This window comes from Heptranchias perlo, chromosome 13, assembly GCF_035084215.1.
Source record: "Heptranchias perlo isolate sHepPer1 chromosome 13, sHepPer1.hap1, whole genome shotgun sequence".
Taxonomy (NCBI): domain Eukaryota; kingdom Metazoa; phylum Chordata; class Chondrichthyes; order Hexanchiformes; family Hexanchidae; genus Heptranchias; species Heptranchias perlo.
The window spans coordinates 21,688,568-21,706,958 of NC_090337.1; the positions used below are offsets into that span (position 1 = coordinate 21,688,568).

General features: G+C 40.0%; 1 protein-coding gene across 5 annotated transcripts in view; it reads left to right on the top strand.

Moving 5' to 3' along the window:
- Positions 1–18,391, top strand: part of LOC137331368 (disks large homolog 1) — a 371,837-nt gene that overhangs the window by 312,503 nt on the left and 40,943 nt on the right. For 4 of the 5 annotated variants that reach the window (XM_067995121.1, XM_067995123.1, XM_067995124.1 and 1 more), the window contains exons 15-16: positions 4,665–4,779; positions 16,917–17,093. In XM_067995121.1, the coding sequence (XP_067851222.1) occupies positions 4,665–4,779; positions 16,917–17,093 (292 nt within the window). Of the gene's footprint in view, positions 1–2,863; positions 3,047–4,664; positions 4,780–16,916; positions 17,094–18,391 lie in introns of those variants that run through there. The other variant, XM_067995125.1, reaches the window with a different exon arrangement.

Consider the following 18,391-nt stretch of genomic DNA (forward strand, 5'->3'; position numbering starts at 1 on the left):
AGGGAAAAAAGTCTCAGTCTATCCAACCTCTCCCTATAAGTCAAACCATCAAGTCCCGGTAGCATCCTAGTAAATCTTTTCTGCGCTCTTTCTAGTTTAATAATATCCTTTCTATAATAGGGTGACCAGAACTGTACACAGTATTCCAAGTGTGGCCTTACTAATGTCTTGTACAACTTCAACAAGACATCCAAACTCCTGTATTCAATGTTCTGACCAATGAAACCAAGCATGCTGAATGCCTTCTTCACCACCCTATCCACCTGTGACTCCACTTTCAAGGAGCTATGAACCTGTACTCCTAGATCTCTTTGTTCTATAACTCTCCCCAACGCCCTACCATTAACGGAGTAGGTCCTGGCCCGATTCGATCTACCAAAATGCATCACCTCACATTTATCTAAATTAAACTCCATCTGCCATTCATCGGCCCACTGGCCCAATTTATCAAGATCCCGTTGCAATCCTAGATAACCTTCTTCACTGTCCACAATGCCACCAATCTTGGTGTCATCTGCAAACTTACTAACCATGCCTCCTAAATTCTCATCCAAATCATTAATATAAATAACAAATAACAGCGGACCCAGCACCGATCCCTGAGGCACACCGCTGGTCACAGGCCTCCAGTTTGAAAAACAACCCTCTACAACCACCCTCTGTCTTCTGTCGTCAATCCAATTTTGTATCCAATTGGCTACCTCACCTTGGATCCCGTGAGATTTAACCTTATGTAACAACCTACCATGCGGTACCTTGTCAAAGGCTTTGCTAAAGTCCATGTAGACCACGTCTACTGCACAGCCCTCATCTATCTTCTTGGTTATCCCTTCAAAAAACTCAATCAAATTCGTGAGACATGATTTTCCACTCACAAAACCATGCTGACTGTTCCTAATCAGTCCCTGCCTCTCCAAATGCCTGTAGATCCTGTCTCTCAGAATACCCTCTAACAACTTACCCACTACGGATGTCAGGCTCACCGGTCTGTAGTTCCCAGGCTTTTCCCTGCCGCCCTTCTTAAACAAAGGCACAACATTTGCTACCCTCCAATCTTCAGGCACCTCACCTGTAGCTGTCGATGATTCAAATATCTCTGCTCGGGCACCCGCAATTTCCTCCCTAACCTCCCATAACGTCCTGGGATACATTTCATCAGGTCCCGGAGATTTATCTACCTTGATGCGCGTTAAGACTTCCTGCGCCTCCCTCTCTGTAATATGTACACTCCTCAAGACATCACTATTTATTTCCCCAAGTTCCCTAACATCCATGCCTTTCTCAACCGTAAATACCGATGTGAAATATTCATTTAGGATCTCACCCATCTCTTGTGGTTCCGCACATAGATGACCTTGTTGATCCTTAAGAGGCCCTACTCTCTCCCTTGTTACTCTTTTGCCCTTTATGTATTTGTAGAAGCACTTTGGATTCTCCTTTGCCTTATCTGCCAAAGCAATCTCATGTCCCCTTTTTGCCCTCCTGATTTCTCTCTTAACTCTACTCCGGCAATCTCTATACTCTTCAAGGGATCCACTTGATCCCAGCTGCCTATGCATGTCATATGCCTCCTTCTTCTTTTTGACTAGGGCCACAATCTCCCGAGTCATCCAAGGTTCCCTACTTCTACCAGCCTTGCCCCATAAAGTGTCACACTACCTATTACAAGGGCTACAGGGAGTGGCCACATAGTATTAATATAGTCAGCTCATTCATATCCTCTTGTCACTGACTTTTTCTTTTTCTCTGACTCTCGTCTTCAGTTGCCTACCTGCAAAAGGGCATTCTAGCAGTCAGCCACCCTCGTGAAGTCCAATGACATTGGTACTAAATGGCCTTTTTAAACACACTGACCACTTTTCTTCCAGTGTAAACATTTAAATTAATTAAATGAATCTGGACGTTTCTTCAAGGAGCTCTAGCAAAACTGAAGTCGAAGGGAAAACCCTCCAGTGGCTGGAGCCATATTTAACGCAACGAAAGATGGTTATGGTTGTCAGAGACCAGTTATCACAACCGAAGGACATCACTGCGTGAGTTCCGCAGGAAGTGTCCTTGGTCCAAACATCAAGCTGCTTCATCAATGACGTTCCCTCCATGGAGGCTTGCCACACTTTCTTAAGGGCAACTAGGGATAGGCAATAAATACTGGCCTGGCCAGCAACACCCACATCCTGAGAATTAATAATTTTTAAAAATTATGCCAGGCTGCTTTGATGTACTTCATTTGGGACTGACTTTAGAATGACTCTTACCGATGCTGGGGAGAAATTTTGCCTGCCTGCACCCTCAACCCAGGTGAATGATGTATACCACAGTGGGACCTAAACAAGGAGGGCAGGGCAATCACTTAATTGGCTAAAATTGGTGAGGGATGGGAAAGAACCATTTATTATGACAATAGAAGCATGATCAAGTGTTATTTCACTTTCTTCCTTTAATACTTCCTAGTGCATGTTAACATTTCAAAGAAAGCACAATCTCTCAAATGTATATTCAAATCATTCATGTTTCTTCGTGTACATATCAGTATATGTGCTTTGCTCCAACATAAACTTGCTTTAGCTTTTTATTGGAGTTCTATTATGATTACCTAAATTGAGACTTGCATGCGTCTTATCTGCAAATTAATTAGCAGCTTAGCATATTAATATTGCATTTTCCTGGCCATCTATTCTGGATGACTGCATGATAACTGATAACCCTGCTGTAAACAGCAGCCGGGTGATGAAACAAAGCTAGTCTGTAGAGTCGGGAGTCTGGTTGCATCTGTTACGACGTTTTAGTTACAGTCTGTGACCTCCATTCTAGCATAGAGAAAGTGGTAATCACTGCTTATCAGAAAGCTGGTTGTAACTGCTCGTGTAGTGATCGGATGTTCTAATTGAATGCCAGTGGGGGGACGGATGGAATTTCGGGAACAATGCTGAAAATGATCTCCCGTTAAAGGTGATTTAAGATTGTTTCTGCTGCTGCTGGATAATGAATTAGGTTCAACAAAAAGCAAGTGAAGTTGTCCGTGTGTGATTTCTGCTGAAGGATCAATGTGAGTATCATAATGCTGCAAAACCTTCATCCAGAATGGGTGCACTTGAGATTAGTAAACAGTATTATGAAATTGTAGCATTTACCCTTTAGAAATGTGCTTCATGGTGTTGTAGTAATATTCGTTCTAGACAGCTCAAAAGAATGGTATTAAATAAGACAGTGGTTTAAAAAGCCTGACACAAGTAGCAGGTTCCAGGCACCAAAAGGTCAATAAATGTGAAATGCTGAGTGGCATTGTCAAGTATTTAAAATATTCTTTGTGTATAATTCAGATTTTTAAAAAAAATTTTGAGTTACACTATTTAAACTTAATGAGCATGGGATTATTTTCATGTTCTGTATTGTTAGTCTCTTGTGGCTGGGAACAAAAATTAAAGTTGGAAAATTTATAGCAGTAAAATTCTAGATCAACTTCAGTAGTAAATGTCGACAGAGCTGTTCTTTTCAGTTTCATTCTCAGTTGCTTTGAAATGTTGAGATTTTTTTCAGTAACTAACGCAGAGATTGTGAGTGTGATTGTTTGCAGTGCACACAATGCCAACTTCTAACCACAAAACAGTGAAATAATTCAGTTTATTTTGTTCCTTCTATCCTGTTAACATTTATAGTGTTAGTGCCTGTAACTGTTGGTGTTCAGAAATTTTCCTTTAATTGTTCCCTCCTGTTTTCTCTAGTTCAGTCATTTAACAACAGCTGTTAGCCCGATGCAAAACACCTGGTGTTAAAAGCTATGACGAATATATTAATGGTTAGCTGGAAGTGATATACTATATTTAATTGAGAAGCTCAGATAACTATTCACGTGAGCTATGTTAAGTTAGTTTATAACTATCTTCGGAGCCCCAAGATTTTGCCATCCTTGAAAAAACTCATCTGTTATTACTCTCCTACTAATTCAGTTTTACATGTGGCTTTATACTGCTCTGTTATTTTGCCAAAAGTGGCAGTTGATTCATATGGCACCAATCAATGTGCTGCACATCCTTAATGCACTATGACTTCCACACAAGAGGATTAATGATTGTTATGTCATTACAACACGTTCGAGAAATAATCCAAAGTTTACTATCGAGCAGTTTTATTTCCAATATACTTCACAATCCCATCACATAAATCAGTCTAGATTTGACACATCTCTCGACTGATATATCATTAGTAATATGTTGATAGCCACAAGTAGTTTTAGAACATAGGAATAAAAGTAGGCCTTTCAGCCCCTTGAGCCTGTTCCACCGTTCAATTAGATCTATATATGGATGGAACAGAAATTAATGCATCTCCAGAAATCGTCTAACTTTGCTTCCATTGTAATTGATGGATGTTCCTGTTCTCATTCAGTGTCACAACTTCTGTACCTGAGGAAGAGCGACATTGAGTCAATGCTGTAGCTGCCTGCACAAGTGTAAAAGCAAAAATAATATGTTTGAATCGCTAGTAACCTGTGCTGCACAAATTAAACTATTAACTTTGTTTAGTGGTTGTGGTCTGACTTCAAGCTGTGGCAGCTGCTTTGGTTTACGTAGGAGCTGTGATGTGTTTATTCATTGCTTAGCTAGTGGTTGTGATTTAGATCAAGAGAAATGGACACGCTGATTTTAGAAATCTTTTTTTCTCAGAATACAGCAGATTTGAAGCCAAAATCCATGACCTACGAGAGCAGATGATGAACAGCAGCATCAGCTCAGGATCAGGGTCACTGCGCACCAGCCAGAAGCGATCCCTTTATGTCAGGTAAAAAAAAACAAAGGCAGACTGATGCTCCTCTGGTGAAAAGAGGGCCCCTTACCTGCTGTGCTCTATAAACTACAAATTGTTTTGTGCTGCTGTACATTTCCCAAATGTCTTTAATCCTTACTTAGCTTGTAATCTTGAAGATTGTGCTGTTTCCATTCCCTGTGCATTGAGTATTTCAAATTTTGTCTTTGGGTATCATGTGGTTGACATCAAAGGAGGAAATCTTGTCTCAGAAATGGATTTATAAATATAAATGTTAAGATCACTTTGTAGTTTTCCAACTTCTTTAATGTTGCCACATTCTGTTGAATGAATGATCTCTCATTTTAAGTCCTGTAAATATTGTTGAGAAAAAGTGTTATAATTAATCAATGACTTGCTGAATAGACTGCCACCAATTGAGTTGGATGCTAGTTCAGTTGAAGTTTTAAAGACTGTTGGATCACTTTCTGATTCAACAGAGAGTAGAAAGTTACAATAAATATTATAGCTGCCACAGAGTCATGTGAAATTTTATTTTTCATGTTTCCTAAGTAATGTACCTCTGGGAATTCTGTTTCATCAACTTTACCACCTTTATGTCTGCTCTTCACCTGCTAACCTGCTTAAGATTTTCCCAATACCACTTTATTTTTTTAAATCTTTTCATTGGCAATTTTTAAATATTCAGAAGCTCCTAGACTGGTACTGGTTATTATGTGCAGCCACCTAAATGTTGCTTTTATTTGATAATTACCGAGAATCTGTTTCATTTGTAAAACGCTGGACACTTGTGAATACTGGTCACAGAAAGCAAAGATTGCCAACAGAAACATTACTCCTATCCAGCATTTTGGCATAGGTCTGTTGTACAGCACAGATCTATATTTTTGAAAAAGATAATGAACTATGCTTATATAAGATATTAGTGTTGTTTTTCATTTCTTCATACAATATGTTTATTTTTTTTTAAAAGGTAGTTGTACAGATATTTAATTGCACACAAACATTGTTTAAAATTAACTGAAGACTGTTTCTGGTTGAGCAAAAAGGGAAGTTAAATTAGTACGGGTGAAATGGAGGAAAGCAAATTAAAAAAAAACTAAACATGGTTCGCGGCAGACAAAGTCAGTCTTTTCATTAGCCTAGAAGCTCTAATCTTGATTGTAGTTTAAAATCCCCTTCTGTTACTCCATGCTGTTCTACCACTAAGACTGACAATAACTCTTGTGTTCATGTTTTGTTCAAAAAGGAGCTGTCATCACAGGATGTGATACTGTCTTATTCGTACTTTAAAATCATCAAATTAATTAAATTAACTATTACATCTTGGATTTTCTGGACTCCAATTGGATGTCTGTTTTCAGTAGTATCCCTCCTACTGTCTTATGTACCTCTGAACTCAGCTGTCGTATGTGTTCTCTTTATAGGAGCTTTATTAGGCCATTCAGGCTCTCAATCCTGTTCACTATTCAATCAGATATAGCTGATCTGTATCTCAACTCCATTTACCTGCCTTTGCTCCATATCCCTCAATACCCTTATCTAACACAAATCTATCGATCTCGGTCTTGAAAATTTCAATTGACCCAGCATCCACAAACTTTTGTGGGGGAGAGATCCAGATTTTTTAAACCCTTTATGTGAAAAAGTGCTTCCTGATTTCACTCTTAAATGGCCTAGCTCTAATTTTAAGATTGTGGCCTGGATTCCCCCACCAGAAGAAATAGTTTTTCTGTATCTACCTTAATGCATCCCTTTATCATTTTAAACATCTTGATCAGATCACCCCTTAACCATCTCAACTCAAGGGAATACAAGTCAAGTTTATGCAAACATCCTCATAATTTAACCCTTGAAGCCCTGGTATCATTCTGGTGAATCTGTGCTGCACTCCCTCCAAAATCAGTGTATCCTTCCTGAAGTGCGGTACCCTAAACTGAATACAGTACTCCAGATTGGGTCTGACCAAGGCTCTGTACAACTGAAGCATAACTTCCTCCCCTTTGTATTTCAGCCCCCTTGAGATAAAGACCAACATTCCATTAGCCTTTTTGATTACTTTTTGTACCTGTTATCTTTAGTTTATCTTGCTCCCAGTTTGCCTTTATTTAATCATGAAAATTTGCTTGTGTCCTGCTCCAACTTTTTTGCCCAGGACCTTAGAACTGTGTAACAACTTACTTCTTCCCATCCTTCTTGGGAAGCGTAGCTTCACCTAATTGGCACTTCCTAATTTACCACCTCCTCTTCTCTTTTCAACCATTGTAATGGCCTGCACTAAGGGTCTTGTCCATTCACTTCTATTTCTCAGTTTCAAAAGTGGCACACAAACTTAGCTTTTTTAGTCTTCAGTGATTATAATGTCAACATGTTTCAGTGTGCACAGAATATTAGTCAGTGCCAGCAAAACTTTTGACACCTACAATATTCTGTTGTTGCATTTCCATAATAGACATTGATGGAACTGCACCAATGTCATGGTAATTTACGATGCAGCTTAAGATGCTTCATTGTTTCTCTTTTATATGGACTTTTTTTCCCAAGAAAGAATGCAGAGTGGAATTTCCATTTTGTTCTACTTATAAACAAGATCTTTGTTAACCCATTAGTGACTTGGCTCCTCTTGAGATCGTGAAGTCTCTTCTCCCTCTCATTCCTGAGGTAAAGTTGTTTCCACTCTTGCCAGTTGTGCATCCTCTCCTGACCCTGCCTGAGAGGCTTGTGTTAATCCAGTATAGATTGATTATTTTTTTTACCTCATATTTATATTGTAATGTTTTCCTACTGTCTTAGAGTTCAGTAAAGGGTAGCAGGAGTTCTAAACAGAATCATAGAAAATTTACGGCGCAGAAGGAGGTCAGTCAGCCCGTCGTGGCCGCGAGGCCGAAAATGAGCCACCCAGCCTAAGTAGAGAAAGAGTTGTGTTCACCCCACGTTCACTTCAAGTTTTGCTGTGCACGTTCCCTGGGCTAATCAGTGAGCAAGTGAATTGCTCCCAATATTACTCCACCTCCAATTTTTCCCTCCCCCCATTTTGGGAAGATGCTTTGTGAAATTCCAACTTCAGACAGCAGTGCAGTGTAGATTTGGAAACCCAGTGGAATGAGGGTATTGAGCTTGTGTCCCCATGTATTGGTGCTTCAGTGTACTGTTCTACAAGTTGCATTTAACCCAAAGCCATTGAATTGAATTACAACCCTGCCAATTGTACAAAGAATTATCTAAGCAAGTGTTAATTTTTCTCCTTGCCTGAAGATGTTGTTTCTTTGTATGGTCCCATGGGTACCATGTTCTCTCTGGTACCTCATTAAAGGAGTCATTATTCATGTGTAAGCCTTGATGTTGAGTATTAGCAGCCTATTCTAATGCAGGAGGTATCACAGCCGTGCCTAATCATGTCCACATCATGTCCTTGAATGATATCTCCACAAGTTTAACTCCTGTAGAGGTCACTAGATAGCAGTTAGCGGTAGGAAACAGTAGACAGGGTTTTTATTCCTCAGTAATCCATGGGCACTGAGGTCACTTGTAGCATCACTGCTACCAAACTGAGACAATATCAGCGTAGACCATGCATCGGACTTGAAACCTTCCTGGATTATATCGCTCAACTGTTACGTGGATAAACTAGCTGAGCCGTTATAATGGTGATGTCTTTTCTTTTCCAAAGTGAGCCAGGGTCGTTAGAAGCCATGGTACCAGAGATATTGAAAAGACTAAACTGTATTCCTTGGAAAAGTTCCAGGATTTTCGTAATCTGAAGAGAATACGGGTCGAGGTTCTTGGATAGTACACAGCAGAGAGAAAACCATTTTAATGAAGGCGACAGCTATTTATAAAACTGTGATAGATTTTGCACATGTAACATATTCTGAAGGAACTGTGAAACATTAGGGCCTTAAATTTATTTTTAATATGTTAATCAACAGTAATCTTTGAAAATTTATTTTTAATATGTTAATCAACAGTAATCTTTGAAAATTTAAATGAGCTTTTTTATCAAAATAACTACATTACCTGTCCTGTCTTAATCCTGTGAGTTGATGGTGCATGTTTAAATAATACACAAAAACCTGATTACATGCAGTTTGTTGAAACACAAAAATACCTGGTCTGTCATCACTGATTTTACAGGCAGCTATGGGGACTTGATATTGATTCTAATAAATTGACATTGCCAGGATTTGTTTGTCAGAGCTGCATGAGAATGCATCTGTCTGGATATTCAGAACTTAAAATGAGCACTGGCCCACTAGACTGAGACCAGTAGTTTTTCAAAAAAATCCACTCACCACTGAGGGTCTGGTCTGCCAGGGAGTACATAGTAAGGCTATTAAAACCCGAAAGGTACTCGCAATAGTTTCTTTTTGTTCTGAACTGGCTTTAGGTATTTGCAAAAGCTGTGGCTGCTGGTGAGGGGAGTGGAAGGAAGGGGAAGAGTGAATGTTTCAGTCTACAGCTATGAATATACAGACTTTCTGATGTAATTTTAATAACATCAGAAGTAGTTTCAAAATAACTGAGGCTAATGGAACAAATTACTGCTGTTTAGGAAACAGTTTCACATATTTCATGTATGTGATTGGCTAATGAATCCAAGCAAACCAATTTTACAACTGATAGCTAGGTGATAAACTACACTGACAGTGACATTTCATCAGCAAAAAGCAGCCTCCGCTGTGAAAAAACAAATACTAGAATTATAGAGCCCCTTTCTCACCTAGTGAATAATGAGGAATTTCATGATTCTTTGTGTAATGTTGGATAAACAACGGATGGAAATAACTTTTCTAACCCATTATGCCATTAGAAATGTCCCTCTTAAAGATGGCAATAAAGGACATTTGCAAGAAGTAGTTTCCAAATAAATTGTTTTTTTATTTTGAAAATATATTGGTTAATATTTTCAGTATGCTGGTGGTATGTAAAATCCCTACCACCAGCAGAATACTGGCTAACAGCTGCAGGGTTATGTGCAGGCATTTTTCTGCCTGAATTAACACAGATGTCAGTACCATACCAACAATTATTACAATGTATCCAGAACGAACGGCGATAAAAATACTCATTTGAGCTGGTAAAACCTGATGGAAGGAGAAAAAATTTCCGAGGCTGCAGCAGTGGCATGAGCCTTCGAGAGAGCCAGGTTGGAAAATTGAGTCTGCAGTCACGTGTGCCCAATTTCCCAGCTGGTGATTTTGTGGGCGTAACTTGAATGTTTAAATTGGGTCCCTCACCCAAATTCCCTGTGCTGGACAAGGGGCCGCCCTCAAAATGCTGCTTACGCAATTGAAGTGAGCACACCAAGGTTCCTGGGGCCTAGTCCATTCAAGCAGGCCTCCTGAAAGTAGGTGGATGCCGTGGTATTAAGAAAAATAAAGTTTTTTTTGCATTTTCCAGTAAGTGTTGCTGCATTTTTCCGGATACATTAGTTGTTTTTTTTCCGGGAACTCTTGTTTTTGCCTTTTGTAGGTTTTTTGCAGATATTATTTTTCTTCAGTATTCTGATTCGTTGGCATTTAAATGGAACAGTACAGTTTCTGAATGCATTGGATGCTTCAGATGAGAAATTAATGAAGGGCTAACAAATCATAGAATCATAGAATGGTTACAGCACAGAAGGAGTCCATTCAGCCCATTGAGCCCAGGCCAGCTCTTTGTAAGAGCAATCCAGTTAGTCCCATTCCCCCGCTCTTTCCCTGTAGCCTGCAAATTTTTTCCCTTCAAATATTTGTCCAATTCCTTTTTGAAAGTCTTGATTGAATCTGTTTCCACCACCCATTCAGGCAACACATTCCAGATCCATAACTACTTGCTGTGTAAAAATTTTTCCTCATGTCATCTTTGGTTCTTTTGCCAATCATCTTATATCTGTGTCCTCTGGTTCTTGACCCTTCCACCAATGGGAACAGTTTCTCTTTATTTACTTTATCTAAACCCTTCATGATTTTGAACACTTCTATCAAATCTCCTTTTAACCTTCTCTGCTCTAAGGAGAACAACCCCAGCTTCTCCAGTCTATCCACGTAACTGAAGTCCCTCATCCCTGGAATGAAGACCAAATGACACCTCAGGCAATCATTACTCTGCTATTACATTTATGGGTTTTTATGCAAATAGTCTGCCTTCGTTCAGCATCACCAACCACATCCCTCACAAGCCACCACTGGGCTAAGCTTCCTCCAATTCCCCCAAATCTGTCTGTGGAAGTAGAAATAATTGAATATGTGACTGCAGTTTATAAAAAAAAAAATATTCCATCTGTCGGGATCTTAGATTCTGGCCCTTCTTTCCTACCCCAGCTCCCAATTCAGTTGCTTCTGTCATTATCTCGTCTGTCCCCCCCGATGCCCCTTTCTGTGTCAGGATCGGCTCCAGCCCGATAGCATTTCTACAACAAGTTGTTCCAGCCTCATGAGCTGCATCCTGGTTCTCCATTAAGTGGCCACGGTCAATATCTTGTCAGCCCCCACCCAATATTGCTCCTTAGAGCAGATGATTTTAAGCCTACCGGTCTGTGTCTGAACCTGGACTCAGACCTGCTGAAAGAATCAATCACTCACAGGGAGGGCTGGAACAAAATAAAGATGCATCATTTTAGTCTTTTCCCCCTCTTTTCCCCCCCCCCCCACCTTTTCACCCCTCTTTCCCCTCTTCTCCCTGCTTGCCCACTGCTCCTCCCTTGCCCCCTTTTCTTCCTCCTCCCTCAGCCCCATCTCTTTCAAGAGGATGTAATTACAGCATGACAAATTTACAAAAGCAGTTTCCATTATAAATGCGGATGCAGGAATATATAACGGAAACATAAAAGTAAGGGCAGAATGTTTGACTTTAAAGTGCGATTGAATTACATCTGCATGCTCCGCTAGTCATTCGCTGTCATCTAATCTCGCCTTACCTGCAGACAACACTAAGTCACCCCATGTGCAATGCCGTGGGAGATCAACTCGTTTTTATAACAATTACCAACATTCCTATTGTCCTCAATGTCAAAACAACAAAGGTAGTTCTGCACTAACCCTCAGCATGAAATTGATTCTTGAAGCACCATATGTGAGGCGAGCTACTGCCACAGAACCTCTGAATAGCTTGGATCCCCATCAGACTCAGCCTGACTGCACTTCCCTCAACCACGTTAGCTCAGCAGCCATTAATAGTTTGTCAGTTATGTCTGATGTTTGTCCCAGCTGCTTTGAGTGATTGATCACTGCATAAAAACACCTTGCATAGCAAGCTACTGGAAAGAAAGACACCAATGCCTTTGCATTCAACAGATATCAGCATTTTATAGACACTTTTCATGAACAGAAAGAAACCACAGACAAATTAATGTCCTTGGCATACCAGACAGATATGTGCATTTGTTGTAGCTTGAAAAAAAATGTTAGCAGCAACTGACCCCGTGTGTGCTGACCAGCAAGAAAGAATCCAAATAAGTAATTCACCATACTTAATTTTTGTGACATCCAGGATCCATGTTCAGAGACCTTCCCATGTGTGTGTACTTGGACCATCTCATGTGTTGCATGGTCACAGGTGAAGCTAGGAATTGTGCAAGTGCTTCCCAGCTACCAATTGTTAGGTGTGCAGTCGCGATGAAAGTGGAGATTTTGTGCTTTCGTGTACTGCCAACATTTGGAGGAGGAAATTCATGGCAGACTCATTGCCCAAAGGGACACGCGATTGCCCACTATGTGGTATTTCCTAACTAGGGTGTATTAGTAATGCAAGAGTCTTGCACTAGAGGCACATGTGGGCCTCAGAGGTCGTAAAAATCATGCAAATGATAGAATTCCACCCCGCCCCCCCCCCCTTTCATTTTCTGTAATGTGCCTGAAAAACACCATCACTGATTTACAAACTCCCTTTCTGATTTTTCTCAAATATGTGTTTAACCACATGGGGGGTGGTGAGTATGAGGTATATATCATGCAGCTAGGTTGCTTTACAATGATAAGTGGTATGCCTTTGGAAGATGTAAGTGTGGCAATTGTATGTTGCATCTTGAAGGTATGTTCTACTGAGGTATAGGTACGTATAAGATGTAGTGAGTGTGTTCCACATTTTTGCAAGGGCTTGGTTTGGAATAGATTTATAGTAACCACAATGGCATTCATTCTTGGGTATTCAAGGTACAATTACTCAACACGGTATTGTCGAGTAATTGTACCTTGCTAAATTGCTTAGTATGTCATCATCTTGTGCATCTGTGCCCAGGCTCTGCAGGTACCACACATAGTGTTCAGTCTGGTCACCACCTGCTGTCAGAAATGGTTTGCTGCTGTCTTTTGGAGAGGATCCTCTGAAATGCCAATCAGTGCCCCCATCCTCATTCCCACCTCATCCTTGCAGCCATCAACTAGGGGGTCAGATTCAGTACTACTCCATCACTTGTCTACAGAATACATTTTGTGCCTCCACTTTGAGTTTCGTTTCACTTTATCCTTTCCTGGCACTTCTCTTCATTCCCTAGCCCTGACGAAAGCCAGTACTGGGGAAAGAGGGAGCTGTTCTGTTGGGACGGGCTTCACCTGAACCATGCTGGGACCAGTGTTCTGGCAAATTGAATAACTAGGGTGGTAGAGAAGGCTTTAAACTAAGTAGAGGGGGGAAGGGCTCAGGTGGGGCAAAGTTTAGATTGATAAAGAGAAAAGACAAGGAAGTAATACAGGAAAGTGATGGGGGTAATGATAAACAGAGTGTGTCAGGAAGGGACAGAGCGTACAAACATAAGAGTGCACTAGCAAATGGGGCCGGGGTAGGAAAGAATGGTAAAAAGACAAAATTAAAGGTTCTTTATCTGAATGCGCGCAGCATTCGTAATAAGATAGATGAATTGACAGCACAAATAGAAACAAATTTGTATGATCTCGTGGCCATTACAGAGACGTGTTTGTAGGGTGACCAAGGTTGGGAGCTAAAAATTCAGGGTTATTTAACATTTCAGAAGGATAGGAAAAAAGGTAAAGGTGGTGGGGTAGCTCTGTTAATAAAGGGTGAAATTGGTATAATAGTGAGAAATGATCTTGGCTCAGAAGATCAAGATATCGAATCAATTTGGGTGGAGGTAAGAAATAGCAAGGGAAAGAAATCACTGGTGGGAGTAGTATATAGGCCCCCTAACTTAATACACTGTAGGGCAAAATATAAATCAGGAAATAAGGGGGGCTGTAAAAAAGGTAATGCAATAATCATGGGCGATTTTAATTTTCACATAGATTGGACAAATCAAATTGGCAAAAATAGCCCTGAGGAGGAGTTCATAGAGTTTATTAGGGAGTGTTTCTGTTGGGGAACCAACCAGGGAACAAGCCATTTTGGATCTGGTAATGGATAATGAAACAGGATTAATTAAAATGTGGAGATGCCGGTGATGGACTGGGGTGGACAAATGTAAGGAGTCGCACAACACCAGGTTATAGTCCAACAGCTTTATTTGAAATCACAAGCTTTCGGAGCTTTGCTCCTTCGTCAGGTGAAGTGAGGAGTTGCATAAAGGCACAGCATATATAGTCAGAGAACAATGCCTGGTGATTACAGATAATCTTTCTAACTGCCCTTTATCACACCTCGGCAGAGAGATAATCACAGCAATCAAAGGAGTGAATGGTGTTCAAACAGGTTAGTCAGGGAAACATTACATCCAAGAATACTGAGGTGGGGTCACAAGGGGTCAAATGTAGCAGATGCTGGGGTTTGTATTAAAAACAGATAACTTTTTTTTTTGCTGGAAATCGCAGCAGGTCCGGCCGCATCTGTGTATGGAGAACAAGCCAACTACGACTTGAGTCTGGATGACTCTACGTCAGGGGGGGTTACGTGTAGCGTGACATGAACCCAAGATCCCGGTTGAGGCCGTCCTCATGGGTACGGAACTTGGCTATCAATTTCTGCTCGACGATTTTGCGTTGTCGTGTGTCTCGAAGGCCGCCTTGGAGAACGCTTACCTGAAGATCGGAGGCTAAATGTCCTTGACTGGTGAAGTGTTCCTCGACTGGGAGGGAACCCTCCTGTCTGGCAATTGTTGTGCAGTGTCCGTTCATCCGTTGTCACAGTGTCTGCATGATCTCACTGATTTACCATGCTCCGGGGCAACCTTGCCACTTCCCTTTAAGTGCCCACGTCTTTTTAAATTTGACCTGCATCCCCATTAGGTAGGGTTGCCAACTTTGGTTGGGTGTATTCCTGGAGGTTTCATCACTTGACAACCTGCCTCAAACCACCCCACCCCTACACTCCCACCATTGGTCCATCCTCCAGGTGCACTACCTTCCCATGCCAATAGAAATGGGAACAGACTCTTTGTTACCCAAATGGATTAATCTTGACTGTTGGTGAAAGTTTTTTTTTTCCCTCTCTAATATTTTTATAACTAAGAAATGAAAGTGTTCAAAGAAAATGAAAAAAACAATATTTTGTTTTAACGTCCCTATGATTTTTCTCCTGAGTTGCTTGCAGCAGTGTCCTGGAGATTAATCTTCAATTCCTGGAGACTCCAGGTTGGGATGGCTCTTGCACAAGGCCAAAGTTGCACAGACCCATGAAAAATTGAGTGCAGTGGGTTCAGTGCACTGCTGGCTAGCATTACACCAGCACCTAAGCAGAACAGCCTAAATTAATCAAGGAGTGAAAAATCAGCCTTGAAATTTCTGCTCAAAACTTCTGCCTACACTGAGAATCTTTATTAGAATAATGTTTTGGTCAGATTTTTTTAATAAAAGTTTGGGGAAAGTAAAAACTTTGCACAACAGTAGTTTCACCACAATTACTATCAAGGATTTCAGAAGCCAGAAAATGAGAGCAAAGAGCATTAAGAAATCAAGTGAAGGGTCAATGTTGGTGGTGAAGGAAAGAACCAAGCTTGAGAAGGTAAATCAAAAAGTACTGGTTAGGTTTTGTAAAGCCTGTAGGTGGTAGGAGGAAGGAAAGACTGACGGGGGACACAGTTTTGAGGCGTGGGGAACGGATGAGTTTACACAGGAGAGGATGCAGAGAATGCTGAACAAGTGCCTTTACTTCACATGAACTGAGCAAAATGAGTTCCTTCTATCGGATGCTTCCAAGTCATTTTTGCTTTAAAATCCAAAGAAATATGATTTTGTAATGTTACTATCCGAAATAACGTGAAACTAACTTACAATTACGGACGGTTCTCAAATATAGAGAATAGGAAGGAAGACTGTGACTGCTGGGTTTATTCACACATGATGGCAATCCCAAGCAGTCTTCAATTGAGTTGGAAAGGAGAACTTTATATATTCCTGAACTAATACAGAGAGTGAACATTAGCGTCAGTCTCCTTCAATCAGCAAATTATAGTTTTAATTTAATACTTTTGTTTTAATTTCCTGATCTTTCTTGAGTGCTGATTTGGGGGAAATTAGCTGGGAGTTGAAATGGCAGTTGAATTATCATTTTGGGGATCAAATAATGAGGTCGCTGAAGCATGCAGGGTTAATGACTGTAATCTCTACTCATATTAAATTGGCTCCCTTGGTACCATTGTGCATCTTAACTGAAGTTAAAATTTAACTAAAGTGAGGAGTCGCTCAATCTTGCATAGTGCCATGGAAATGGAAGATGAACTGTGCACATGGAGCACATTGAAACCAAATACAGTCTTATCAAGAAAGCTCGAGAAGTATTGTAATATCTTGGTAAAAGATAAAGGAAAAAACAGAAATCTGAAATAAAAATAGAAAATGCAGGAAATAGAATTGAAGACCAAAAGATAAACAGGAATTTTTGTACGGTTGGAAAAATAGGAAGAAAAAGGGGCAATGAAGGGGAGAGAATGAACAGATACACCAATAACACAATGGGAGTTGATGAGCTAAATGAACTAGTTTGCTGGTCATTTAACTCATTAACTTCCTCTCTATGATCGGTGTATCTGTTGATTCTCTCCCTAATGTTTTTTTACAACCTTATTAAATTGCCTGTTTCTCTTTGTCTTCAGTTCTGATAGTTTATATATTATTTCAGATGTACAACTGTTTTTTCTCTTTGCAGATGTTGACTGATCCTTGTATTTCCGGCATTTTGTTTTTACTGTAATGTATGTCTAACGTGGGGGAAATGTTTTACAGTAAATTGTAATTACGTATCTCTAAAGTTAAAATGTTGTTTCCTCCTCCTTATGTCATTTTTAGAGCCTTGTTTGATTATGACAAGACCAAGGACAGCGGTCTCCCGAGCCAAGGTCTTAATTTCAGTTTTGGCGACATCCTGCATGTGATCAATGCATCGGATGATGAGTGGTGGCAAGCTCGACAGGTAACAGTGGATGGTGAGAGTGAAGAAATCGGAGTCATCCCAAGCAAACGGAGGTGATGACCTTTCTAAAGTTGGAATTTTGATGTTTAGTTGGAATGTTTTTTAATGCAGGATGCTCCTTAACTCTTCATAGATTGCAATAACATTTCTCCATTAAAATTAAATAATTTGTTTTTGGCAGAATAACCTGGATTAAAAAGCAATGTTCTGCAATTTTTCCATTTCCATTAATGGGATGTTAGTTTTGTGAATGATGTGTGAAAGGAAAGAGGGGCTGGTATTTTGAAAGCTGGGAAAATATCTTCGGTCCTCAAAGTGGTAAATTTGTATCGTGCGAAGGTGCACTGGTGGTCCAGTTTGTTGGTGCTGATGTGCATTGTAGAGGAGAAATAAAATGAGTTCTATCACCCTCAATCTTCCTGTCTTTCATTAGCGTAAATAAAGGTTGACCTAGTTTCACACTTGTTTTAATGCTCTGTCAATCTCAGTATCATCTGCAATGTCTCACACAAAAATTTGATAAATATAAATGCAGAAAATAAACCTTATTACTGAAATTAAACAGTTAACTTAGTGACATAATCTAGGCACAAGCATATTTAAGAAGATTGTACTAAACGATTTGTTTTAAAGTTCACTTTGAAACTTTATAATATTGTCAGATGCTTGGCATCACATGATGTTAGCAAACTACGGTCAGTATGATCAGTGCCTTTACCTTCTGTAGCTTTGAATCCAAAGTTGGGTTCCACCCAAAACTAACAATGTTAAAGGAAGTGAGCTTTTCTCTGAAGTGCATAGTCCCAGTTGTTTCAGCTTGTGTATAATGATGTTGATTGTTCATGTGGAAAAACTGTATAAAAATCTGGGCAGAACAATGGTCTAACATGTCCATCTCTAGCTGTGCTATGAAGTGAGTTCACATTTTCCCATATCATGAATATTCAAATTTCTTCACAATTAGGGAAGCAATAAGTAGCCATCAGCGAGTGCTCTCATACACCACCTAGCCCAATCAGAAATAATGAAAAATATCTAAAGTAAATAATAGACTGAAAAACTCTGATTTCATGTTTTAATTTAAAATAGAGATAGGGTGTGTGTTAGTTAAGGTGAATTAGATGTGTTCAGCTTGAGAATGTAGGAATAAGGCAAAAGCAACAAAAGGGCTCCCTACCTATCAGTAATTTAATATCATTTTCTGCCTTGTATACCCCAGCAATGGTATTTTGATTGTGAAAACTTATGCTGCCTATAGGCGAGGCCAGCATTCGTAAGGCACTAAAAAAATGTTCTAAATGGAAATTTGAAATGAAAATACAATGCTTAAATATGCAGAACTTTCAGCATC